Source organism: Ursus arctos, unplaced genomic scaffold (genome assembly GCF_023065955.2).
Source record: "Ursus arctos isolate Adak ecotype North America unplaced genomic scaffold, UrsArc2.0 scaffold_18, whole genome shotgun sequence".
Classification (NCBI taxonomy): domain Eukaryota; kingdom Metazoa; phylum Chordata; class Mammalia; order Carnivora; family Ursidae; genus Ursus; species Ursus arctos.
In genome coordinates, this window is record NW_026622852.1 from 48,425,422 (window position 1) to 48,452,459 (window position 27,038).

The 27,038-nt window shown below is 56.5% G+C and overlaps 1 protein-coding gene across 3 annotated transcripts; it reads right to left on the reverse strand.

Annotated features, from left to right (window-relative positions):
• Positions 1 to 384: 384 nt before the first annotated feature.
• On the reverse strand, positions 385 to 25,080 carry LHX6 (LIM homeobox 6). 3 transcript variants are annotated; one of them, XM_026513902.4, is made up of 10 exons: positions 24,884 to 25,080; positions 23,666 to 23,737; positions 23,091 to 23,273; positions 22,619 to 22,740; positions 13,680 to 13,900; positions 10,851 to 10,951; positions 10,533 to 10,628; positions 10,144 to 10,318; positions 6,961 to 7,064; positions 385 to 2,505 (listed from the first exon to the last, which is right to left on the reverse strand). In XM_026513902.4, exons 1-10 carry the CDS (start codon positions 24,965 to 24,967, stop codon positions 2,485 to 2,487), a joined length of 1,179 nt encoding a protein of 392 aa, XP_026369687.1. In that variant the 5' UTR covers positions 24,968 to 25,080; the 3' UTR covers positions 385 to 2,484. The 3 variants fall into 3 exon arrangements, with proteins under 3 accessions (XP_026369687.1, XP_026369688.1, XP_048079410.1); XM_026513903.4 differs by lacking the exon at positions 6,961 to 7,064; XM_048223453.2 differs by lacking the exons at positions 6,961 to 7,064; positions 24,884 to 25,080 and adding an exon at positions 24,536 to 24,651.
• Positions 25,081 to 27,038: the final 1,958 nt, after the last annotated feature.

Below are 27,038 nucleotides of genomic sequence, written 5' to 3' on the forward strand. Positions count from 1 at the left end.
CGGCCCCCACAGCGTGTAGGAGGGATCCTTCTGTTGTTATAGCATTGGCCAGACTGAGAGCTCCTCTAGGGCTGGTGGGCTGGGCTCTTCTCCAAGTCTGCAGAGCCAGCATGGGGCCCAGCGGAAAGTGTTTGCTGGAGAGTGACAAGGAGCACAGTAGCCAGCCTGCCTGCCTACAAAGATCAGATTGGAGAAGAAACTCACCGTCGTGCCTTGGCAGCGCACAGATGACTAACTGGGAAGTAGTACCAATTGTCCGGGAAGGGGAACCGCACTGTCTAGCGGCCCAGAACCCTCGGGTGCCAGGGGCCAGAGCCCTTCAGCAGAGAGCAGGAAAGAAACGGAATCCCATCGTGTTCTGGATTTAAGTGCCCGCACTTCTACTTGCATTAACTTTATTTATTACACAAATAGGACATTTACAAAGCACAACATGAAAGGTATGTAACAAAACAGACATTGGTTTTACAAAAAAAAGTGCTTACAATTTTTTTTCCGTGTGTGTGTTTTCTCCCTCTGTTTTGGATTTAAATAAATAGTCTTGGTGGCCTGTGCGTTCCCAGGCTGCTCTAACAGGCTAGTGGAGACATGTCTGAATGGCAACATGCTACAACCACGTGATCCACGCAAGGAACAGACCCTGGGGGAAGGCTCAAGGCAGAGCGGGTACTAGGCGACCCTGGGCAGGGTTCGGCTGGCCACTTACCACATGGCTGTGCTCGGGGCTTCGGTCATCAGGAGCAAACAATCAAAGGAAACACGAGAGCTCCCCAGTCACCAGGGCTCAGGCCCGAGCTCCTCTTGTGAACATCGGCACCCTGTGCAGGGCCCGGGACAAGCCCTTCACTGCGTGAGCTCTGAACCGAGCTGCGCTGGCCGCATTCTGGGGCTACCTTCTCTTGGCCCTGAGTCCCCTGGAACTGTCTTTGGAAGGGAAAGGAAGCAGGTTCCCTTCTTGGGCTATACCCGTGCCTCGCCCTTCTCCAGGTCCCAGAGCAAGACAGGCATATAGGTTTTCGTTCTAAGTGCCAACTTCAAGCATTTGGATTCCGAAACCTGATCCAGACTCTGAGAGTGATACAATCAATCGGCGATGTCGACCACAGGCGAAAGGAGGGACAGCAGAACGAGCTTTCCCCATCCTAGAGTCTCCTTCCCAAAGCCATGTATCAGGCTGACCGAAGCAGGAGGGAGGACCTGGGCTAGAACATACTTACTAGCAGCCTCTAGTGGGAAATGCATCAGGACACCAAGTAATTCTGAAATTACAGGATAAGCCTGGGACAAATGGGCGTCCCCTGAAAACATAAATCATGGTCTTGTGCAGCCCAAGCCCTTTTGTTTGGGGTGGAAGAATTGCAGCAGAATAGGGTGGATGTGAGCACAGCTGTGTCTGGCCTCCACTCTCCTGAGTGGGTGGGGCTGGCTCCGCACAGGCCTGGTGGGGAAGCCCCCAAGTGCCCCCCTGGAATCCTGGGCTTGGCACAGTCACCTAGGCAGCAGGCACCCCCTCTCTACTCAGAGATGGGTCCAGAATTAGCATTCTTACTGCCATTTCCCTGGGCTCTGTTCCTCCAGCTCCCCCCAGGAGCGGCCCCTCCAAGGGAGACGTGGCCCAAGCAACCCTATCAGGAGTCGCCAAGGAGCCAACGAGGGTTCCGATTCTAACCCTCGCAAGCATTCAGAAATGCCGTCATGCATATCCAACAGCATCTCTGCCATGTCTCCTGTATATATGCTGGATAACTAGGTAGGAACAGAGTCTCCCCCTGTACACACCTCCCCCAGCCCAGCATGCCACATCCTTCTCCAGTGGGAGTCTCAGCCACCCCCCCGCCCCAGCCCCTGCCTGTCCCCCTGCCTCTTGGTCTGGGCAGGCCTCCATCTCTGCCCTGTTGGGCCTCTCAGGGTTGGTCAGTGTCTCTTCTCTCTCTGAATTAACTTGACATAACCAGACAGATGGAAATGATAAAATTAGAACATAGCTTTCCTTTGGGGACATCCCACAAACACTGTAGAGTTTTCCAGACAAAAGAGTGGATAACATTGGGGGTTGTCGGCTATTCAGAATTCAGAGATGGTTGCGAGGAAGTGGTAAATAAAGGCCGATATGGGAAGAAAACCTGTAAATTAGAAGGCTGCTGGCGTTGCACGATTCGATTTGGCCTTTTGCTATTGTAATCAGCTTAAGTGGAAGATGACTCCTGTCTAAATGGAAAAACAGGCCGTTGTTTTCACCCTGATTCCAAATTTCAGGGAGCTCTGCCTTCCGAGAGGAGGACCCCGCAGTGCTCTTGGCAGGTTCTGGTTGTCAGCAGGAGAAGGGAAGGCCAGGCCCGGGGGCCCGGCTGGTGGCGGTCGGGACGGCGGGTGAGGGGTGGGTGTGGAGCGGGTGGATCCCTGGCAGTGGCTCGGAGCCCGGCTTTCAGCGGCTGCGGGGCAGTGGTGGGGTGCCCGCGGACAGATGCACCAGGGCCGGCAGCGTTAGTACTGAAAAAGGATGACCTGCGGAGAGGAGGGCGCAGGAGGCGGCTGAGTTGGGGGCCTGTCGCACCGGGTGGTCCCCCTCCCCAGAGGTCCTTGAAGGCATGGAGAATGAGGGTCACTCAGAGCCCGGATCTGGGTTCAAATCCTACTTCTGCCACTTCCTTGCTGTGAGACCCTGGGCAGCTCACCGCACCTCTCTGAGCCTGTTCCCTCATCCGTAAAGCGGGGATGACCAAACCTCTCTCTCAGAATGGGGCGGCTTGAGTGAGATCCGAGAGCAGCAGCACACATCTGTGGGGCACTGCGCCCGGCGCCCAGCCCCGTGTGAAGTGCTTTACTTACGTCAGCCCCGTGAGGGTGTCCCACCATTATGCCCATTTTACAGGGAGGGCACTGAGGCCCAGAGAGGTGAACATCAGTAGGCCCGGGTTCACACGGCTAGGAGGAGGTGGACCCAGGCCTCGCCCCAGACTAAGCTCTCTTTGTTGTAACACATTGCCTCTGCCTCCACGAGCCACCAGGACAGTCGCCGCCAATGCTCACTACACCCCGGGCAGTGGGCCAAACACTTCACTCGATCTTCACAAAGCCGAAAGGCAGCCAGGTGACACACCGTGGGCAATCAGGAACCGCCTGCCCCTTTCCCTCGCCCTCTTCCACCTGAAGCACCGGACCGACTTCTCATTGCCCCCCACACAGCCGACTCCCTGCAGCTCAGGTCAAGGGTTACTGGCTGGCGGGTCAATGGGAGGTGCTTTGTCACAGTAACATATCAGGGGGTCCAGGGACATCCAGTGGGCATGGCCGTATGGCTGCTCCATGTTCTGATCAGGAATGTTCCTTGCCCAGATTGCTTGCTCTGAGGAGAGGCTGGAGGAGCGCAGGGCTGACGACCTCCATAAGCATAACTGTAATACCCAGCGTCTACGGAGCGCATTCTGGGTGCCGCGCACTGCGCTGAATGCTTCCCACGCGTTAGTGCGTTTACTCCCAGCAACAACCTTTGGGGTTGGCAACCGCTGTTACCTCCATTTTGTGGGTGTGGGAATGGAGGCTCAGAGAAGTGGAGTGTGTTCCCAGGTCTCACAGTGAGAAGGGGGCAGAGCTGGGATTCGGAGTCTGCCTGACTCCAGAGCTCACACCACACCGTCTCACCCGACCTTGGGCACCGCTCTTCTCTGACCGCTGCGATGCCTGGCTTTGGGCTCTTACTAAGACCAGCTTTCTCGGGAGAGATAAATCGGGTAAGACCCTACCCGCTGTGGGCCTCAGTCTCTCTGTCTGATCAGTGACAGTATAGTCCTGATTTCCAAGCTCTGAAATTGTGGAATCAGGGGACATGACCAAAGAGAAAGGCGGTTCTGGAAACTTTCAGGCACGTGTGGCCAAATGACGATGTGGCGGAGTCAGGGGGCGCTCCCTGCGAATGCTCAGAGCCCTGTCCTCCTGGCCAGACCAGTGCTGGTCTTGGGTGGGTTCAGGAGCCTGCTGCAGGGGTACTGAGTCTCCTCACAGCTCGGCCACTCAGGGCTGGAGGGATTTGGGAGAAAGTCCATACAGTCTTACGCTGATCACACACAACCCCCCAGGCCTCGTGTGTTTGGCAAGAGGTGGACAGAAAAGGTCCCCAGGAGCTGGCAGGAAGAACTGACAGTGAGAGGGTGGGAGGTCATGAAGGAGGGAGAAACTTTTTTTTTCCTCCAGAGCTGCTGGATGTGAAGCTGGGGACGAGGCCCAGCAAGAGAAAACTCGCCAAACCCAGGGGCCAGAAAGCTTCTACGGCAAAAGCTGCCAGACCCAAGACTGGCTCATCCTTCAGACTGAACCAGACATAACCACAAGCTTAGCTGAGTAACCAGGAGACAAGGCTCGGGTCCAAGTGCTGAGCCCAGCCCTAAACATTTCCAAGGCTCCCGCTGCCCTGCACATAAAGCCTAAGCCTCTCGCTCCATGGTCCAGGCCCTTCACTGTGTGACTCCTGCCACCTCCTTGGGCCTCGGACACGCTAATCACCCCGTGGTCCCTCAGACCCAGGCTCCTCTATGCCTCTGGGCCTTTGCACACGCTCTTCTCTTGACATGGAACGCCCATCTTCCCCTTCCCTGCTTCTCCCTTAGAGCGCATCACCCCCTCTTCTGGGTCCTCAACTGCTCTGTCACCCTGCTCACCTCCTGCTCTAAGCCGCATGCTCCTTGAGGACAGGGACGGTGCCAGCTCGCCTCTGCAGGGCCTGCGCCAGGTCTGACGGGACAAGTGCCCTCCCAGAGGAGAGTGGCAGCTCCGAGGCGGGCAGTCCTGGGACGGAGGCCAGCTCTACCCACACTCCCAGTGTGACGCTGGTGAGCACTGCCCTGAGCCCAGGTTTCAGTGGGTGGGACATGGAGTCAATCAGAATCACCCTCCCAGGGAGGCTGTGAAGGGTGAGGTCAGAGAGGGCACTGTGTAAACTGTAAAGTGCTGCCCCAAACAAGTGACCGGTATGGACTTCGAAGCGCAACAGACTCGAGGCATCCCTGCGCAGGTCATGTCACCTCTCTGAGCCTCAATTTCCTTATCTTTACCATGAGGACGGCCATCCCCGCACCCACAAAGTGCTTGGAAGCCATCAGACAAAGTGTGTAAAGCCCCTGCTGTGAATGGAGGTGTTGCTGGGGCAACAGCAGCTCTTGCTGTGAGAGGACAATCTTGGCGGGTGTCCCTGGGGACGCTCACCCACCACCGGACCTGCCCACTACCGTTGACTTATACACCCATCCGCGCACCTAGGCTGTCTGCAGCACGTCCCTGGCCCGTGGTGCCCAGCACGGAGCCGGACACACAGCAGGGGCTCATTCAGGATAAGCAGAGGTGTCCTGCGGGAGTGGTTCCCCACCCCGAGCCTCCCCAGCAGACTCTCTATGGGTGAAGCTGTGGAATCAGCTTCTTTACAAGCTGCCCAGGTGATTCCAAGGCATACCAAGACTGGGCTCTGCTGGCCTGGAAGGCCCCTGGAGGCCCTTCCAGCTGGAAGGAACTGACCCAGTCTTCCTGGCCCTGCTGACTCCTGGGGCTCCCTGCCTCCCTGAGGCCTGCTACAGCGATGTTTCCAAAAGAGGTCTCCATTCAATAAAACTAGAAAAATAAATAATAAAATAAAATAAAATAAAATAGGGGCCCCAGGCTGGCTCAGTTGGTAAAGCGTGAGACTCTTGATCTCAGGGTTGTGAGCTGGGTGTAGAGATGACTTAAAATATAAAATCCTTAAAAATAAATAAGCAAAATAAAAGAAAAAAAGAGGCCTCCAAGTCCTCCCCACTGCCCCAGGACAAAGTCCAGACTCCTCCACCTGGCAGCCCTGAGCTCCCCACCTCTCTCACCGTTCCTCCCAAGCCTGTGCGCCAGCCCTGTTGGACTGCTCAGGGTTCCCTGGGAGCCGAGGTGGCTCACGCTCTCCCTGACGAACTCATTCAGCCTTCAGGCCTGCGCGCAGGCACTGCCCTCCTCCGGAGAGTCCTCCTTGTGTCTCTCCTGGGCTGGCCCCAGCTCTCCAGCGCCCTGGGCTCCCCCTTCAGTCTCATCACACTGTGTTGTGATTCTGTTTCTGTTGTGTGTCCTCCTCCAGACTGGCCCCCACAGAGCAAGAACCCTGCTCTCCTCATCTCTGTGTTCCTGGCCACTGACTCGGGGCTGCCGAGCGAAGTCAGTACATAGCAAATGTCAGCTGAACGGATAAGGAAGTACACAGGTTCCCATCCAGGCTCTGGCACCCAGAGCAAGCTGTGCCTCAATTTCTCCGCTCCTAAAATGAGAGGTTGTCCTAGGACAGAGGTTTGGAAGGCTAACTGAGAGGCGTCTTGGCACCGAGAGGGAGAAGGGTGTCCTACACACTCTGTGGTTTCACCTGGAGCAGTTCACCCCACTTTTATCTGTTTTATGGGTTGTGGGGGGGAAATGTTTAAAGGTGCCCGTACTTAAAAACAAAGCTTTCAGGCCACTGGCCAGGGGGGATGTCTAAGCACCCTTCCGGATGTTCAGTCCTGATGCTTGAGGTAACCAGAGATCCCACTTCCCCAAAGGATGCCCTGCCAATTGACCAAAGTCCCCTGCTGACCTGCTACCCTGGGGCCCCAGCAGATAGGGGCACTCACTCAGCAGCCAGGGATAAAAATGAGAAAGGAGGAAGAGCGGGGGACAGGGTGGGATGCAGGGTGGTACGGTAGGAGCCTTTCCTGGAACCACAAATGTGAGCAAAGTAACTAAATTCACAAATCTAGGGGGAAAAAAGGCCAAGTATTGGTGGGGGTGGGCTACAAGGAGGCCTTTGGAGTGGCCGTGCCCATAGAACACACTGCTCGAGCGACTGCCTAGGGGGCAAGGTGGGGGCTGGCGTATTCTGGGCAGAGAGGGTCTGCCACGGAGCAGCATGGTGCCTGCCAGAAACCCATCCCTGGCAGGAAGGCTCTCCCCCACCATACCCAGCCTGGCTCCATTTACCTTCTCACCCCGGTTGGAGAGCGGCCCATCCATATCGGCTTTGAGGTGGACGGGGGGTGCGGTGTAAGGCAGCCGGCAGTGCACCTGCCCGCACTGTACCTGACCTGTGGACGAGAGGATGCCTTGGAGCCCGTCCTGCAGCCTCCATGCAGGAGCCCATCCGCCCCGTGCTCAGCAGGCTGCAGCCCTGGGACCGGTTTCACCTTGGCCACTTACAGGCTGTGTGTGGCCTTGGGCAAAACTTCAACTGAGTTGGTTGTAACGCCCTATGTAAAAATCTTTATAATCTATAAAGTGCTATGTGATAATTGCCCAGCTCACTGATAAACACTCCCAAACAAATATGTATTTAACACCGACATGCAAAGCTGTACCCCGTTATTAGCATCTTCACTTGATGCCCTCTACCTTCTTATCTCCCAGGTATCACTCAGCCTTCACCCTATGCCTCCTAGAGGACCCTGCACTTGTATGTCGCCTTAATGATGCTGTCCCTGGCCACCCTATTTATTTATAACTGCAGCCCAACGCTAACACTCACCCCTCCCCTCCCTGCCCTCCTTCCCAGCTCTATTCTTCCTCCTTAGCACTTCCCAGCCTCTGACTTACTGTATATTTGTTACTGTTGACTTGGCATTATCTGTCTCTGCCAACTAGAATACAAGCTGCAATGGGCGCAGGGATTTTTGTTTGTCTTCCAGACTCTAGAGCGTCATGGATTTCCAGTACCTAGAACGAGGCATGACACCTAGCAGGTACTCTTGGAATATCTGTTGTATGAATCTCTGTATCTTATCCAACATCTAACACTGCAGGGGAAAATCCGTCCAGATAGCTGACACAAATCTCTCATGTTTCGAAGCTTTACCACTACAGTGGAGAAGTCTATGGCTTCTCTCATCCCTATCCTTCTTTTTCTTTGGTCACATGGGCGCAGGGGAGAGCCCTGTACAGACACTTACAATTAATATGTAACTTAAGACAAGTTACCGTGCCTTTCTGAGCCACAGTTCCCTCACGGGTAGAATAAAGCAATTGTAGAAGACTGGGGATTCTTAACCTGGGGCGTTCGAGGAGTCCATGAACAGCGTGGGATTACACTGAAAACTGTGTGTACGTGCATCTTTCTGGGGTCTGGTTCCAAAGCTTCTTATTCAGATTCCAAGCTCTAGGGCCCCAGGAAACTCAATCGTGTGACTTTAGTTAACTGCTAAGCAAACTGCTGAGGTGTCCTCCAGTCATGCAGCAAGAGGCGGCAGGTCCAAGCACCCTCAACACGTCCTGCCCCACGCTTTCCATCGGCAAGAGGAAAGGGCACCCGCAGCCCCTTCTCTGAGCATCCAAGACATCTCTAGGCATGACTCTGGAGGCCATGGCCACACTCCCAAGGGGGTCACCGAGATCCATTACTAATTCCACAGCAAGCGCTAGCTGGCAGCCCAGACTCCTGGTACCTAGAGAGCCTCTGGTCTTTGGCGCCTTTAACAGATGAACGAGATGTTCAGTGGGCTCTGTGCAGCCTGAACATAAGTCAGCGTTTAGAAAAGAAAGGAAGAAAAGTCCCTCCTACAGAGCAGATGGTTCAGAAGTGAAACGGCAAAGAGACATAGTTTCCAACTGGCTGCCGGGTGCTGTAGGCAGGACTCTGCACACCCAGCCGTACCAGCCAGAACCACCAGCACCACCATTACCGGAGCAGCTAACATTTATCCAGCATCGACCGAATGCTGGAGACTTGACGTCAGTGATCTCTTCTGAGGCTCACACACTGCTCTGAGAGAAGTACTCTTATTGTCCTCATTTTTACAGATGACAAAATCGGTTTTCAGGGAAGCTAAGAAGCTTGCCCGATGGCACATAGCTAGTAAGTGGCAGGGCTGGGATCAGAAGCCCCACAGTCTCACGCCAAAGCCCACAGTCAACCATTAAGGAATACTGGCTCCCACTGACTTACTGTGGACCCTTGGTTTCGTCACCTGTACAATGAAATAGTGATGTGTGATGTTTACACACATGCTTAGCGTAGTGTCTGGCCCATGGCAGGGGCTCAGTAAACCCTCCCCCTTCTCTTTCCCTTTTACTTGGAGCCGGAGAAGGGAGGATTCATGTTCATGGTTATATTGTGGCTACTTCTACTTTTCTGGTCACACCCAGCTTTGAGGAGACAAACAAGCTCAAAGGGAATAAGCACCTGCTCAGTAGCAGAATCACCAGATGTTCATTCCCCCGGAAATCCACAAGCCTACCTTCCTCTCTGCTCCAGGCTCCTGCTCAAAGGGCACTCCACCGTGACCTACTCCATCATCCCCATGGCATCCAGTCCCCATTGACATGCCATCCCCTTCCTCCTTTCTTAGGTGATTGCCTCTCCACCCATGTCCCACTCTGGAATGTGAGCCCCAGGAGCACACAGACTTTGGTCTGCTGTGTTCTCCATTGTATTCCAGTGCTTAGCACAGAAAGCGCTCAAAGAGTATTTACTGAGCACATGAGTGGAGTAGGCATTATTAATGTCCCAGTTTACAGATGAGGATACTGAAATTCATGAGGGGTAGCTAATTTGCCCACAGCCTCCCAGCTCGGGACACTCCTGCCACACTGGCCTTCTTCTGCAACCCCAGACGCACCCATGCCACCATGCTTTCTGGGCTATGGCCTGCCTGCATTCAGCAGCTCTGCTACCCCGCACTTCTACCTCCACTCTCCTTGTGTCTCACTAGGTCCTACCCATCCTTCCAGTCTCAGCTTGCTGAAAGGCGGCATCTCCACGAGCTTGCATCCAGCTCCTTTCCTATAGCAATCATCACGATTAAAACCATGCTCTCATCTGTCTGGTTATCGTGCCATGTTGTCTCTCTCACCAGGACGCAGGTTCCACCAAAAGGCAAAGACTTTAGCCATCCTGTTCTCTCCCTAGTCCCTGGGCCCTGGCACACATAGTGGGTACTTGGAAAGTATTTTTTGAATACCCGAATGGCTTTTCTCTACAAAGGGTCCCGTCTCACTAAGGCAGAGACCGGGAGCTTAGCCCCTCTCCCCAACCCCTAGGTCCGAGGAACTGCAGACCCCACGTCTTCACCCACCAGGCTCCGAAAGGCCTCCCCACGCCTCCGCCTCCCGCGCGCGCTCCTGCGTGCCCCCCTCGCCCGCAGGCCCGGCGGCCTCGGTGTTGCGGTCACTTACTCTCAATGTAGCCGTGCAGGGTGACCATGCGCGCCCGCTCGGGGCTGCTGAATGGGGAGTAGTGGATGTCGTCGGACAGTGCGGAAGGGAGGCGGGACGGCGGCGCTCCGGAGGGCGGCACGGGATGCTGTGGTGTGTGCTTTTTATGACGCGCCCGGCAGTTTTGAAACCACACCTGGAACGACAGCCTCAGCAGCCTCAGCCTTGCGGGAAACGGTCGGACGCGCCGCCGGGAGACCCCAGGCTGGACTGCTTCGTCGCGTCTTGCGGAAGGGCGGCCACGTGCGCCCGGGCCTGCGGCTCACGAGCCCCGCACACGCGCTGGAGGGTCCGCCCCCGGCCCCTAGGCCCCGCCCCTCCCCGAAGGCTCCGCCCTCCCTCGGCCCCACCTGGATGACCCTCCGGCTGAGGCCCGTCATGTCCGCAAGCTTCTGCAGCGTCTGTGCGTCGGGGTTGTTGTCCTGCGCGAACTGCGCCTGCATAACCTGCGGTGAGCAAAAGGGGCAGTGAGGCAGGAACGCGCGGAGGTCTCCCAGACCCCGGCCCAATCAGAGAGGATCCGGCCCGGAGGCCACGCCCCACACAGCTACGGCCCCTCCCCGGCACCCGCGGGTCCGGGCAGAAGGGGCGGAGCCAGAGGCCCTCTCGGCCCCGCCTAACTCTAGGGCCCGCCCACACCCCCGGCCACTCGCGGCCTGCCCGGGTACCTGCAACTGCTCGGCGGTGAAGGAAGTCCGCGCGCGCTTGGCCGGTTTGGGCTGACTGTCCTGTTCCGAGGGCACTGCCCCCTCCAGCGTGAGGCCGTTCCCTGGGGGTGACAGAAGTGGCTGACCACGCGTCCCCATCTCTTCTAGTGGCATCCTGGAAAGGACGGGGGTGGGGGCAGCTGGTCCCTGGAAGGGTCAGGAGTGGAGTTGGCTGGGAGCGGGGATCCCAGAGTCCTAGTCCCTGAGCTCTGTCTTTAGAAAAGGGGCTGTCATTTCTGACTGTTTGCTCCGTACCAGACACTGCTCTTTCCGTGTGTCCTTTGTGTCTGTCTCACAGCCCCATTTTCCAGCAGAGGAAAGAAACAGGCTCAAAGAGAAGAAAGTCCCTGCCCAGGACCTTTCTCACCTAGTGGCTTACAGCTGGCTGACCCTAGCCCCCCAAACTGGACCCCTCTTAGTGAAACTGGGGAAACCAAAAGCTGGTGGAGGTAAGACGTGAGCAGATTCTAATTTTGTAAAAATGTATAGAAGCAAAAAGGGTTGAAAGGATATACACCTAGGTGCTAGCAGTGGTTACTTCTGAGGAGGGCGCTTACGGAGACTCTACTTTCAATATTTCTGCAACTTTTGAGGTTTTTACAACAATCATATGTCACTTTATTTCTCTAAGGTTTCATTTTGTTAACTGGAGCATATGTTAGCCATTCTCTTTCCACTTATATTACTTTTACAATCGCACTAAGTACATTCCCATTTTATTTTTAATACCTCATTCTTCTAGGTAATACATGCTCCTTATCAAAAACTCAGAAAATTCAGATAAGCACAAAGAAGAAAATAAAAATCACCTGTAATTCCACCACTGTTCACAATCAGTTATAATTTTTTTGAATTAGGAAAAACATTATGTTGGGGGGAAAACCAAACACACCACCATATATACAGAGAAAAAAATCTGGGAAGATAGATACTAAAATAGAAGAGGTGGTAACCTTTAAAGTGATATTTATTTTCTTCTTTTTGCTTAACCATCTTTTCTAAGTTTTCTATGATGGAAGGGTGTGTGTTTAAACTTAAAAGTAAAACAGCAGGGGTACCTGGCTGGCTCAGTTGGTAAAGCATGTGACTCTTAATCTCGGGGTCTTGAGTTCAAGCCCCATGTTAGGCATGGAGCCTACTTAAAATTTTTTTTTAAATAATAAATAAATAAAATAAGAGTAAAACAGTAACCCAAACCGAGGGCTGCTCAGTAAAGGAGATCTGAGACCCACGCCTTCAAGCTCCCCTGCATGGTAGGAGTCTGGAGTCGGCCTAGAGGTGAGAGCGAGAGTGTAACTGGCAAGGCTGTGGCTAGGGGTGGTCCTGATTGGTCCAGATATGAAAGGGTGTCGCTGATGGGCCATGGGATAGGGGGAGCCCTGACTCCTGGGAATCCATCCCAGTGACACTGCTGACTTAGCCACCACCGCAGGTAACTTCATACAACCCCAGCCTCACTTGCTTCCCACCTAGGCCACTTAGGCCTGATTCTGGCAGAAGAAAGTGATGGCCTTGGTTTGGCCATGGTCTGGAACGTTCTAGAAATTCCTGACTAGTTCCCAGGCTAGAAATTGAGGCAGGGCGGTCCATACACCTCCCGAGAGGCCCTGAGGATGGGATAGATATTTTGTGATATTAATGTCCCCTAGGAGAGCAAGCAGGACAAGGATTGGTGTGCCGTTTTTTCAATGGGGAAATGAAACTTATAGGGGCAGCCACATCCCAGCAGCCTCCCTTGTTTAATGAAGTCTAATTAAGGGTCCCTGGAGCTTGGGAATGGGGTGGTATGGTATGGTGGTTTAAAGCCTGGGCTTTGGAGTCAAGTCAACATGCTAGGATGTAACCTTTGGCAAATCACATACTGCAGATAACCTCTGCCTGTTTCCTCATCTGTAAAATGGGGACACACCAGCTACTTCTTAGGGTTTTTATAAGGATTACACAGAATAATCCACATTACAGAGGTTAGCAGCCTCCAAAGACCCAGACAGGAAAATTATGGAAAGGGTCCCTGACGCTGCCCTCAGCCTAACCTCCATTCCTACCCCTTTCTAACCACCAACCCACCCGTGACTCAGCCCGCACAGTCCCTGAAGATGTGAATCCTGTCTGTTGGCCTTTGTGTCTTGGGGAGATGCAGTATTGGAGCCAGAAGAGATTTAGGGATCTTTCTAGTTCACCAACTATCTTACACAGATGAGGAGACTGAGGTCCAGAGAAGAAAGGAAACTTCATACGTTTCCCAGAAGCAAAACTAGAGCTCATGTCTCCAGACTCAAAGGCCTTTTTCCTTACAGTCCAGGATGAAACCCCCACCCCCAAACCTCTGGCTTGGAGCTGCTGACACTGGAGTTGGGAGAACAGAGTGGAATCATCTCTCCAGGACTGGCCCACGGCCAGGTCCAGGCAGCCAGAGGGGATGAGTCCTCAGAGCTGGCCAAAGGAGGAGTAGGCTGCCACATTATGAGAATCATATCTAGGGTTCATTGAGGATCCCCCTGGCTTTACAACACATCAGCTCCTCTGTCTTTGAGAAGGTGTCTTCTCATTAGCTCCATTTTACAGATGAGGAAACAGTTGCAAAGACGGACTGTGACTTCCTACTCCCAGGAAAACGGTGGAGCCCAAAGCGCATGCTCCGTGCGCAGCCCCACACCTACGCAGTCTCCAAGTGGTAAAGGGAGCACCTGCTCCTAGAGGAGTGTGGTCAGTTCCTGCAGTGCTAGGGTGGGGTGGGAGAGGGCTGGGCACAGAGGTGTGGCAGGGTGCTGGGTGGGGCGGGTTGGGTACCGTTCTCGGCGGCCCTCTTGAGGTTCTCGATCATGGTGTCGTAGTGGATGCGGCACAGCACCTTCTCCTCGACCAGGCCAAACTCTTCGCCCGTGGACAGCTGGCGCTTGCACGAAAAGCAAGCGAAGCAGGCCAGATGGTAGGCATTGCCGCGTGCCCGCCGCACCCAGTCGCTGGCATAGATCTGTCGACCGCACCGTGCACACTTGGTCCCAAATCGGCTGCGGGACACCGGGACAGGAAAGGGGGGTGGCGAGGCTCAGACAGGCTCCCCTTTCCCCCCAAATCCCAGTGGCCCGCCAGCACCCTGCCTCCTGGCCTTTGTTCACCCACAATTTTCCCTTTGCCTGGATCCGCCCGATACCCCACACCCCTGCAGACACCAGCTCACTCTGAAGGTGAGCTGGTGGGTGGTTTTTATTTTCTTCTTGGTGCTTTTCTGAGTTTTCCAAATTTTCTACAACAATCCCTTACATTTGTACATAAATAATCTGTTCACTAAAATATATCGTGTTGGGGAAAATGGAATAACATAATAACATGCAAGTTTTTGAGCCCATACCACATGCCCAGCAAGATGCCAAGTGTTTTATGTTGATTATCCCAATTCATCTTCATTTTGCAGATGAGGAAAATGGGGACCAGAGAGTTGAAGTAACTTGCACAAGGTCACACAGCTTGCAAGGGTAGAAACCCAAGATGAATAAACTGTAGCGATGCTCAGGGTTTCTTGGAAGCATAGATGGATATGCACTTACTGGCTTTGTGCCCTTGAGCAAATTGTTTAACCCCTCTGAGTTCTCACTTTCCCTGGCCTGAGCCAAGGGAAGTGACAACAGCAGAGACCACTGCTTCGTACTTTGCAGTCTATTAAGTACCCAGCCAGTCCCAGACTCCGGAACCCCAGGACATTCCAACAGTAAATGTTAAAAAGACAAACAAACAAACAAAAGGCCCAGATCAAATGTCCCCTCCCCCTTAAGCCTTCCCTGTTAGGCCCTTTCCCCATCTCCCCCTCCCCCCCACCCTGCATTTGTAGTGTGGCTATTTGGGAGTGCCTGCCTCCACTAGCAGACTGGGAGCCCCTCCAGGAAGCAGCAGAGTCTGGTTTACCCTGTCCCAGAAGTCAGCGCAAGGCCTGACCCCTGAGCACCAGGGAAGGTTTGTTCTTTAAGTAGATGACTCATCCTGTGACCCTGTCCCAACCTTCAGTTTCCTCTGGTGCACACTCTATTTCAGGGAATGATGCCACCACTCACCCAGCCCCTCAAGCTTAGAAACCTAAACCACGCACTCCTCCCTCACCTCAATCCCACGTCTAACCAATCATCTGGCAATGTTGGTTCTTTTTCCTAAGTATCTTTGGGATCCCTGTCCTCTCCAGAGCCACTGCTGTCCTCCTAGGCTAGAATCTGCCCTGCCCTGCTCTGTTGCCAGCACCACCCGGCCAACAACCATTCCTCCACACAGTGGCCACAGCAAAGTTTCCAGCATGCGCAGTGAAGCCTGTCCTGCCCTGCTTAAAATCCTTTGGTGACTCCACTCTACCCTCAGGATCTGGTGCAAGATCCTTGGCGTTTACAAAGCCTGGCAGACCGGCAGACCACAACCTCTTAGTCTCATCTCCTCCCTTACTTTCCCCATCGCACACAAGCAGGAGTCCCAGGCAGCCACGATGAAAGGTCAGTGCCAGGTCTCTGTGGCCCAGCCTGAAGCACCTTCCCAGCCCAGGCCTTTGCAGAGTCCCCCAGTTCCAGCACCAGGCTGGCAGCGTTGGTCAGGCGGATTCAAAAATGTCAGATTCTTCCGCTCTCCCTCCCACCCGCTGTGCTGTATCCCTGGGAGAGGACGGAGAAGATCTGCCTCTGTGTCCCCAGGGCCGGCACACTTCCACCCGGAGGAGCACTCGGAAATGCCTGTGAATGTGTGCAGAAACCAGCCGAGCAAATGCGCTCTGGTTACAGCCTCGCCTGCCTTGGCAAAGGCAAGCAACCGTCAATTGAATAAACGGTATTGGGTTAAACCGAATGCGGGAGCGCGGAGGCCTCGGCCCGCCCCGGCTCCAGACCTAACTCCAGCGCCACCGCCGCTGACCAGGAGCGCAAGGACACCCTGCCGCTGGCAGTGCGGTTTGCTCAGCCAGGCTGCGCCGCGAGCCTCTGCTGGGTCCACCGCCCCCTAAACTGAGGCGGTTCCGGACCTCGGAAACTCGGCTTCCCCAGGGGACAGCCTAGTACAGCCCGCGGTTTCTTTCCCAATCCCTCCGTAAAGAGGAGAGGAAACCGCTTAGCCCACCCCTGCCTACTCTCGCCGAGGGGCGGACCCGGAGTTCCGCTGCCCGACTGGTTGTACGAGGACCAGGAGCGCTTTCTGGCCTTGGAGAGGGGGGAGCGGCCAGCCGAGGGCAGGGCAGATAGAGCGATCCAGCTTTCCTGGGCGCAACGTCTTCGCTGCACGCCCTCGGCTTCCCGCAACCGCGTGAGGTGGAGACTCTGGCACCCATTTTGCACACGTGGAATCGGAGGTTCAGAGCGGACAAGTGACTTGCCCAAGACCACAAAGAGCGTGGCAAGGTCCGCTCTGAAGCGCAAAAGGAACCTAGAACCTGCGGAAGCAGCAGGGCGGGCGATGATAAGGGCTGGATCCCAGGTGTATTAACTGGAAACGGCCTGGTCTGACCCCGTCGCGTCCCGACTCCCGGCCACGGGTCCCGAAAGTCCCGTGCGCAGGGCTTGAGGCCCAGCAGATTCGGGAAGGCGGGCAGTGCGTTCCCAGGGAGAGGGGAGAGCCAGGGAAGGGAAGGTCCCGGCCTTCAGAGGCCAGGTGAGAGCGACTGCGTCTCCAACTCGTGGTCTCCGTGCGCCACGACCGGTGAGCTGCGCCAGAGTACGCGACCCCGGGTCCTCGCGCTCGGCTGTGCGAGATTCCTTGTCCTTTGCCAGAGGTGAGTCCAAGACTCCCCGCGCACCCCTGATCTTCCCGCTCCACAAGTCAGAGACGCCTGGGCGCCTTCTTCCCCTACACTGTACATTGTACACTCCTTGCTCCCAAGCGGACCCCCGAGTTATCTCTCAGCAACTTTCTCACCCTCCACGTGTCACGCAAATGACAAGAGCTGTCCCCAGCCCTAGGATCTCCCCGCGCTCGGCCGTGGTTCGTCCCAGTCAACGAAATCACCTTTGCAATGGATCCTTGGATGGGGGTGAGGGGGTCATTATGCAGTGTTGGATGCGTTTGCAGGCCGCTTCTGAAACGTATCCTCCACCCAGGGCAGGGGTCAGTGGCACAAACAAGGGGGCACGAGGAGGCTTACGGATCGAGGCTCTCTGACAAACCGATAGACTCCTTCTCAGGCGGGCTGCGAGGCCCGAGCCGCCGGATTCCGGAAGCAGCGAAATCGGCGGCGAGACAACGAAACTTCAAGAATGGGGTGTTCGGGAGCTGCGAAGGGAGCGCCAAAGGGATTAGGGGGCGCGGCTACCGCCCCTCCACCCCCAGCCTTGTGCGCGCCCCTCCCTGGATCCCGGCGCGCGCCTTGGCGTAAAGGCGCAAAGGACAGACACGCTTTGGGCGTGGAGAGGTGTCCGACAGACGCTGAGCATCCTGGCAGCTGCTGAAAGGAGTGGGGTGGCCATCGTGCATCTCCTTACCCTCTCTCCCCTGAGTAGGGAACAGAGATATCTGGGTACTCGAGGTCGTGCGGAGGGAGCTGTGGGCCCCTGACCAGGTCAAGCTCACTCTCCCAGCCTACTTCCTCTGGACACCGAGCTGGTGCTCAGTTATAATTTGTGGGATGAATGAGCCTCAACGAAAGAGCCTTTCGGAGTTTCACTAGGACTCCTTTCCCCCTTATTAAGATACCCGGAGCTATACTCCGATGGGAAGACCAAAGTTAGTTTCGAAGTGCGGAAACTCATAGCAGAATTCATGGATTTTGCGTTCAGAACACTCACTTGAGGGCCTTAGGGAGATTCTAAGAGGCCAACAAGGTGGATTGGAGGTGGAGCCCTTCCTATCCCCTCTGTTCCTTTCTTTCTAGGCAAACTCTCAGGAGGAGAAGCCAGAAAAAACAGAACCAGCAATTATGAGGTTAAAACGCCCCACGCCTCGGAGGTCTCGGCCTGAGGCCCCTCCCCAGAACTCCTTTCTCCGCTCCCCCAACATCTGTCCCCCAACAGCTGGCGGCTGCTGGGCCGCTCTCTGCCGCGGTGGGGGGCCGATTCCCAGCTCTGAGCCTCCCTGGGGACCCTCGCTCTGGGGGAGGGGGTGGGGTTCTCCCGCTGGAGCCCGCGGTTGGAGCTTGGGCTCTAGGAGGAAGGCCAGAGAAGGCTGAGGGCTTGCCCTAAGTCACATGGGCCAAGCAGGGGACAGGAACTTCAGCCGGCTGCCCGGTGGCCCAGCCCAGGACACTCTCTGAACCCCACCCGTATCCACGCCAGGAGCAGTAGTTAACCCTTTACTCCCCACTCCAATGGGCTGAAGGCAAGAGGGCCAGGGACCATGGTTACCTGATCCTGACAAACTTGATCTAGTCACAGCCTCGGAGAAGGTCACTCCTGTCCCGGTGCTCCCACGACCCCCCCCAGGGAGAGGCACACACCAGAGCACAGAGCTGGGGCTCGTTGTGTGAAGCCAATGAAACCGAGCAGGGAACCTCAGGGCCAGGAGAGAAGGGTCTTTGCCATTCCACGGACCTCACCTTGTAGAGAGCTGCTGCTGACATATCTCACCTATAAAAGAACAGTGCTGAGTGTTTAGACACAGGGATAGTGGAGTCAGGTGGCCATGGGGCTGACCTAGGCTCTGCCACTTACTAGCTGCATGACCTCACCTCTGAGGACCTCAGTTTCCCATCCTACAATGAGGGGATTATGACAATATGGTAATCACAGGGTGGACCTGAGGATTCAATGAGAAAGCACTCCAGGAGTTCACGCAGTTCCTGGCTTGAGAAGAGCTCTATACATTCTGGTGAACAGTATCCTCGCCCCTGTCCAGCCCCTCTTACACTCTCTCACCGAGTGACCTTGGGGCTCCACTTTCCTCTCCCCCAGGGCATCAGTCTCCCCAACCATACAATGGATGTGATACTTGGGGGGGGGCTGAAGGGGGAGGCACTGCAGATCAGTCCATGCCCTGTTTGGGGGGCAGCAGCTGCAGGTCAGTGGGTGGGAGGAAGCTGTCTGAGGCTGTGGTTGCTGAGGGCAGTGGAGATATGAATGGCCCAGGAAGGAGCATTATCCCCCCCCCCAGGACTTTTCTTCACTTTTTGGAAGAAAATAGAAAGAAAAATGGTCTTAACCAAAAAAGTGAAGAAATTAAAAGCAATATCATATTTTCCCCGGTGGTCTGCTAGGACTCAGGGAGTGAGGGTTATCAGGAATCTGGATGAACCCACAGGGGCTGGTGAGGTCCCTCTTTGGAAGGAGAGTTGGAGAAACTGAAGCAGAGAGGCCGAGCAGTCTTGCGAAGGGCATCACCCCCATGCTCTGCAGCCTCCCTCCCTGGTGAGTTTGGAGGGCCTTCCTAACTTCTAACTTCCTGAGCCACCAACACCAGGCTCTGCCCAGGGAGACTGTGGGTCTACAGAATGGTGTCAAGGAGGGGCAAGATGAGAGATGGAACAGAGGAGAAACCCTTCCCTGAGGGATAAGACCAGAGGCCGGAGGACCATGGAAGCCCCTTGGTGGCCCCTCCATGAGGTCTTGGCCACTTCCTTCCTCCCCCTGCCCTATTGGGAGATCTGGGCCTCTCCTAGAGCAGAATGCTCCAGTCCGTATCCCACCAGACCCTTGACCTTGGGCTTCAGAAAACAGAGGTCTAGAGAAACTCAGTGCATGGCCTCTCCCTGAGCCCCGGCTCTTGAGGGGGAACTCTGCCTCCCACGCCACCATTCATGCTTTCCCCAGGAAGAGCTCCTTTGCGGCAGCCACCCAGAGCCTGGGCTGCTGCTGAGAGCAGACAATAGTCCCCGCCTGGCGCTCCACGGCTTTTTCTTTCCCTTTTTGTGGGTTTTATTATTTTTGTTACAGGTGGGGCTGCCAGGGATGGGTTATGCCTGCAGGGAGAACTGGCTGGGGTAGAAATGTTCAGGAGAGCCACAATTCTTCCCTAATTCCAGGGAATGTGAGCTTTTATCCTGTCCATTTTCGTAACCAAAAATCTGTTTTAGTTTTGCTTTTGGGCTTTTGTCACTGGAAAAAGATTAGCGCTCAGAACCCACCGCCTAGAAATGGCCTGGTCCCATCCCTCCAGGCAAGCCCTGCTCCTCAAACTGCCAGAGGAAATGCCATCAGGGGATTGTGCCCAGCAGCCACTCTGCCAAAGGCGACAGTGGTGACAATCGAGGCATCCATAGCACCTGCCATTTAGGGAGACCCTACTGAGCCTTCCTCCCTACACTGGCCTCCTTGGCAGCTTAGACAGACAACCCTGGAAGTAGGACACTGAGGGCAGAGAGATGTAGTCACTTGCCCAAGGTCACACAGTGATTCAGTGTTGGCCTGATAGAGCCCAATGACTGCCTGTCCCCACAATAGCTACAGCTCCCATCCTCCACCGCACCGCAGTGGGAAGGGGGACTCCAGAGCCAGCGAGGCTCTGAACAGTGGGATCAGGATCTAAATTTTGACTAATCCTTGAAGGTCTAGTAAAGCACAGCATCCAAGGAGGCTCAGTCCAGCCTGGGCATGAGCTGAGGCTGAAGAAGCAGGGAGGAAGCTGCCAGGTCCACCGTCACCAGGAGGGCCAGGAGAGGGCTGCTCTAAAGAGGGAGGCCGAGATATCATCCTGCTGGGTTCCTCAGGCTGGAGCCCTGTCCCTGGCTAGCTGATGAGCCCAATGAGCCCTAAAACAGCAGCTGGCTTGGTTGTTGGTTTTTCTTGTTTGTTTTGTTTTGTTTTGTTTTAACCAAACGAAGGCAGGCATAGAGCAGGGAGGTGGCAAGACAGGGACTCTAACCTCTATGTCCTGCCCCGGCCAGTCCATAGTCAGGTGGGACAGTGGAGAAAGCCAGGCCCACTCGGCGATGGTAACCCCCTCTGACGCACACACGTGGCAGTCCACATCCACAAATCCGCATGCATATCACTCCCTTGGCTGCTCGATGCCAGGGTTAAGGCCTTAAGCAGGAATGCCCCCTCAGGGGAGAAGGAGAAGTGGAGTAGGAGCGACTGGATCTCAGAATGGACAGTCCCTGTCCAGATGTAATCTTGTCCCTACTACCTTGCACACATGTGCTCACACACACACACACACACACACGAAGTCCCAACATTCACACGGAGACACACACTCTTGACACTCGCAGACAAACTAAAAGACAAATACTTGTCATAAAGGAAGACATGCACTGTCCTCATACCCCTGACCTTGTTCAGTGACACATTCCTCCAGTGCCACTGCACAGATCCAGACAACGCAGACACACAGACACTCCTGGCATGCTGAGTCCCAGGCCCTGGTAGACCACCCCCGCCCGCCATGCACACCCCAGGTGCACCGTGTTGCACACCCACACACAAAAGAAGAGTCCACTTCTGAAACCACGCTTCCTAGGGTTTCCCGGAGCACTCCAGCCCCAAACACTGCAAGCTTCACCCTAGTCTCAAGATCCTCTCTTTCCAAGTGCCAGAAGACTCAGAGCCAGAGGTAAGGGGGCAGGCATTACCTCCCCACCACTTTCCTTGACTCTCAGGGGCCTTCTGGGCCAGGGGTCTTTCTAGGAAAACTGAAGCCAAGGCCTCTGCAGAGGCAAGGATGGGAAGGATGTCTGTGGGTTACACGCTGGTTATAGGGGACTAGCTTTCTCCACTTCCTGACAAAGCCCTTGGGAACAAGCATCCCTCCCAAGAACCAGTCCCACTCCACTCTCTGGGACTCTGTAGGCCTGGTGGCTCCGTCCTCAGGTCAGGTTCAGCTTCCCGCCAGGATCAGGCCAGCGGCCGCTGTGCCCCTGACCCCTCAGTGACCTCGACCCCGTGACCAGGTCAGGCCTGAGCCCGCGGTCAGGAGCCAGGCGCTCGCAGACGGCGGAGATGCGGCGGCGCGGCGGGAGGGTGAGCCTGGCTGCTGTCGAGAGCTGCAGGCCCGCGGCTCTGCAGCGCGGAGAGCCCAGGGTAATCCTACTCGGGGCCCTGGTTGCTGGGCCCGACTCTCCCCCTTCCTGTTCCCGCGGCGGCTCAGAGTCAGAGCCTGGACCCGACCGACGCTGAAGCCCGGACCGAAACGACGAGGAACCAGAGACTTAAACAGGCGCCCGGGATCCGGGCAGGACCCCAGACTCGAAATGCGACACTCGGAGCGACGCCGGAGTCTGAGTTGAGCCGGAGCCGGAGACAGGGGCTTAGGACGAAGCGTTTGGGTATGGGACGGGATCTGAGAGCTGCGAGGCTAGTGCTTGGGGCCCGACCAGACCCAGACCCACGGAGGAGTCAAAGGCAGAGCCGGAGCAGGAGACTGGAGCCCAGCTCGAGGTCGGCCGGGAAAGACGCCGGCACGGCCGAGTCCGAGTGGGGTGGAACCCAGAGCTGGAGCGCCCTGGAGGTGCAGCCAGATCGCGGCCGGGATCGGAGCGGGTCGGGGCGCGCGCCCAGGATGTCAGAGCTCGACCGAGGCGCTTGGGTCGGAACGGGAGCCAGACACTCTGCAAGACCCGAGACGGAGCCAGAGACGCGACCAAAACCGAGTGGCCCGCAGGAGCCGGAGGCGGGTCGCGGGCCCGGACCTGTGCCGGCACCGGCGCGCGGCCTGGAGCTCCTCGTTCGGGGCGCCGAGAGCGGGCGGGCTGAGCCGGCGCGGCGCGCAGGGAGTGCACTCGGGGCCGGGGCTTCGGCGCCAGAGACCACGCGCCGCCAGAGACCACGCGCCGCCAAGGAGTCCTCCGCGCGCGCCGGGGGCCTGCCTGCGGCGACACTGCTGTCCCGGCGGCCGCAGCCTACCTGAAGTAGTCCATCTTGCAGAAGATTTCCTTGTTCTTGATGTAGCAGCTGTTCTGCTGCCTCAGCGACGTACGACACACGGAGCACTCGAGGCACCGCACGTGCCAGATGAGGTTGTTGACCTGGGGAGGGGGCGGAGGTGGGGGACGGCTCAGAGCGGGCCTCTTTTCACGCCCGGCCCCAGCCTCCCCGGCCCCATTTGCAGATACTGTAGCTGGAGGTCTGAAGGTGTGTATGACTTCGCTACTTTCTTCTGTAACAAGGAAGCTTAGGAAGGTAGAATTACACTCTTCCCATTTTTCAGACGGAAACCGGGGATGCAGAGAAACGCTAAGATTTGCCCAAAGCCGCACTGTCAGGCAGCGGCTGAGCCAGGATTAGGAATCTAGTGGACCTGACGCCGGCGTTGCGGTCCTCAGGGATGCAACCCACACCCCGCCAACACACACGCAACACCCCGCCCGCGTCTCACCTTGAGCAGATACCGGTCCAGGATCTCAAGGCCGCAGCTGGAGCAGATGTTCTTGCCCGCGGACGGCACGGAGGAAGCGGCGGAAGGCGGTGAGCAGACAGATGGCGTGCTGGGTGTGCAGGGGGAGGCCCGGCCCTCGTCCTTGTCCAGAGCGCCTGCCAGGGCCTCAGCGTCCGACTGAGCCTGCAGTCGGGGAGAGAGGGAGAACCGCGCGCTGAGCTGAGCGCCCAGCCGGGTGCCCAGCGTTGTTGCTGCCTCGGAGACCAATCTGGGGCCCCAGCGCATCAATTGACAACGAAATTCTCCCGAGACACCGTTCCATGGGCTGCAGGATAGGAATGGAAGGGCCTATTGGAGAGGAAGGGACGGCCCCAACTTTTAACCCGCGCGTCCTGGGTGCTGGGGACGGTTAAAGTCTACATTTCCGGCCGGAAAACCGAGGCTCAGAGAGGGGCGGCGCCTTCCCGCAGTCCCCCGGCGCATGGGCAGCGGTTCGGGGCCGGAAAGCCGGTCAAGGTCCCCAGGGCCGGGCAGCCCGCGGACCGGGGAGCGAAGGCAGGGCCGAACGAACTCACCATGGCGGGCGGCGCGGTCCCTTCAAGGCAGCGGGTGGTCGCTTTGCAGCCGGACCCTGGCTGGGCCATCACCTGGGGGAGGGGGAGGGAACTCAGGCGGCGGCGGCTGCAGAACTGCCTCCGCGCAGCCTGAGCCCAGCGCCTCCCCGCGCCTGTTATATAAACCGGCGCGGAACAATGAGTCTTAACTTTGTAGTGGGCATTTAAAGCCCTTCCCCACAAAAGCGGTGTCTCTCTAATGAAGCAATTTGAATTTGGATTGGATTTTTTCCCTCTCTCTCCCCCTCTCCCTGCACTTAACCCGTGGCTCTTGAAGTAATCGCTTAGTTCCCTTGCAATCCAAGCCTCTGAGGGGGAAAAAAAACACGCGCACACACACAAACTACCTGCAATTAGAAATTGTCGTGAATGCCCAAGATAAGAGGTAGCCAGAGTGTCAATTCCAACTGTCAATCAGTGAGATCCATCAGGCCGCCCAAAGAATTGCAAATTTGATTTTTTAATGGTAGTAATTAAAAATCGAATTTTTTCTCCCTCCACCCACCCCCCTTCCTCGCTCCCTTCTCCTCCTCTCGACACAAAATGCAAAAAGGAGAAAAGAGAGAAAGAAAGAAAATAAAAAGGAGATGGGGGGGCGTTTGAGGAAAATAAAACCCGGAGCGCTGGGAGCATCAGCTCGCTAGCCCAGCGCGCGCTGCGAAATTGATGCGGCGATATTGACAGGAATTCAGGCGCCTTTCGAGGGCCAGTCCGAGGGAAGCCCCGAGCAAAATGGGGGCGCAGTCCGGGGGGAAATGGGACCAAAAAGAGAAAACAGAGGCGTCCAAGAAGAGGAAAAAGCACCGTCCAGCCCCTCGGCGCGCCCGGGACCGGCCCCGCGTCGGGATTCTCAGCGTTGCGCCAGCACAACCCCCGGCGCATCGGCGCTATCAGCGCCTATTCAGACGGACAATACCCGCCTCGCCTCCTCTTGATTCGCCTGTGTCTTTGCTAAATCGCTTTTTGAGAAATTCCTCCAACATTTGCATAATGTGTTCCCGCTTTCCGCGACCCCCCCTCCGCGCTCGCGCGCGCTCACACACTCACATACACACACTCACAGGCGCACCCCCGAACCCCTCCTCCCCGCGGCCGCCCGCCACCCGGCCCGGCCCGGCGGGGTCCCGGCCCCTGCCCGACGGTGGCCCGGGCCGCTCGCCCACTCGCTCGCTTGCTCACCTGGTCGGTGGCGGGGCCGCCCTCGGCCGGCAGCCGGCAGCCCTCGGGCAGCGCCGGGGCGGCGTTCTCATGCTTCCAGTACATGGGCCGGGGAGCGGCGGGCTCGGCGGGCACGCAGCGCGGAGAGCCGCGCCGAGAGGGGCCACGGCCGCAGCGGGAGCAGAGGCTGAAGCAGGAGCTGGAAGAGAGCGGAGGCGCCGGCCCCACCGCCCCGGGCCCGGCCCCAGCCCCCGCCCCCGGCCCGCGCGCAGCCCCGGCCTCCCTGGCTGCTGCCGCCGCTGCCTCGGAAGAAGGTCCCGACAAACTTGGAGAGGCCCCCGCCCCCTCCTTCTCCTCCTCCTCCCCCTCCTGGTAGTCCTCCTCCTCCTCTCCCTCCTCCTCGTCCTCCTCCCCCTCCAGCTGCGGCGGCGGCCGCCCTGCCGCTGGAGCCCCGCTCGGTTCAAGATGAGTCATGCGTGACCAATCCCCTCCCCGCCAAGGCAGAGCGAGACACACACAGCGAGGCAGCGACCCAGAGACACACACACACAGACATATAGACACACAGAACCTCAGAGCTGCTGACAGAGACTCAGACAGCTGACATACAAAGGCATCAGCCCCCCCCCACCCCCACTTCCACTCAGCTCTCACTACCGCCCCTCCCTCAGGGGGCACCCACGGCCCTTAGGCACAGCCCTACTCGCAGGTACAAGAGGGACCCATGGTCACACTTCGGACCGAGATGGATTCCATATAAAGTCGCACATTGTACTCTGCTGATGTAGTCCCACTCCTGGTGCGTCTGTGTACATACTGATGCAAACGATTATCTGTTCACACCACTTACAGGAATACAAGGCGTCCATCCATCCACACCTGCACAAATGCCTCTGCTCCCTAACAACCAGAGTAGACTGGCTCCTAAGGGCTGAATGGGACTGGGTTGGGTGGGGGATGGGGAGTTACTTGGTGTGTGTGGGGGGGGGAGGGGGCAGCTGTTGCCCTCAGTTCTCCTAGGAGGGATTGCCTGGGATATCCCCATTCCCTTTGGGATTTGCTGAGCCATCCAGGCTCATGCACACCTCACCTTCTGTAGGGTTCTACTGCTAGAGAGGTGGGCAAGGCAGGGGAGCCCAGGCATGCAGCTGGGAGCCACAGCCTCTACACACACAAAACCCTCAGCCTCAAATGTAGAGGCTTACACATACTAACACTCCACAATACACACACACAAGTGGACACTCAGCCTCCAGCCCCCTTCTCCACACACAAACTGAGCCTGGAGAGACACATGTAAATACACATCCTCGTTGAAAAACAAGTATGCACACTCAGACTTAGATCCAGCCTTACTGACATCACGACACCCGCACCCCCCGCCCCTGCCATCAGGCACACCGTCACAACCCCTAATTGCCCTCATTTACAGATGTGCACCCCACACAACTGTTTTTACACCTGTACTCAGAGAAGAAAGCACAGACACCTACAGAGCTCCAAACCCACGTAAAACCTCACGTCCTCTACTCGGACCCCCACAGATATGCACGCACATCCCTACAGATGGCAAAATAACCATTTATAGGCGGAAAAAGACACGGGATTCCCGGTAGTTACAGCCTCAGTCATGCACACACGTGGGCACACATGGCAGGCAAGGGTATCTGCACACCAATGTCACACTAAAAACCTACACCTACATCCCTGAAAGATACACATACTCTTCCACTACAGACACTAAGATACACAGTCCCAGCCCCAGCCCCAGCCGCAGCCAATGGCATCTCCCACCCCCTCCTAGTCATTTCCTGCTCTCAGACCCAGAAATTCGGAGTGCAAAGTTTCTCTCTGAATCCTAACCTTTTTTTTTTTAAGATTTTATTTATTTATTCGACAGAGATAGAGACAGCCAGCGAGAGAGGGAACACAAGCAGGGGGAGTGGGAGAGGAAGAAGCAGGCTCATAGCGGAGGAGCCTGATGTGGGGCTTGATCCCAGAACGCGGGATCACGCCCTGAGCCGAAGGCAGACACTCAACCGCTCTGCCACCCAGGCGCCCCTGAATCCTAATCTTTTACACGAAGAGCACGATTGCAATGAGAAAGCGAGTGAGGTGTGTGCATATACACACGTGTGCACACGCATACACACGCACCCTTAAACATCTGTGTAAC

Excerpts from the sequence above, each read along its gene's own strand:
- LHX6 (XM_026513902.4), bottom strand. The coding sequence starts at position 24,967 with ATGTACTGGAAGCATGAGAACGCCGCCCCGGCGCTGCCCGAGGGCTGC. Across the intron at positions 10,952-13,679 it reads CAAGAGGGCCGCCGAGAACG|GGAACGGCCTCACGCTGGAG; the intron begins GTACCCAACCCG and ends TGTCACCCCCAG. Across the intron at positions 2,506-6,960 it reads TCTCCAACCGGGGTGAGAAG|GTCATCCTTTTTCAGTACTA; the intron begins GTAAATGGAGCC and ends TCCTCTCCGCAG.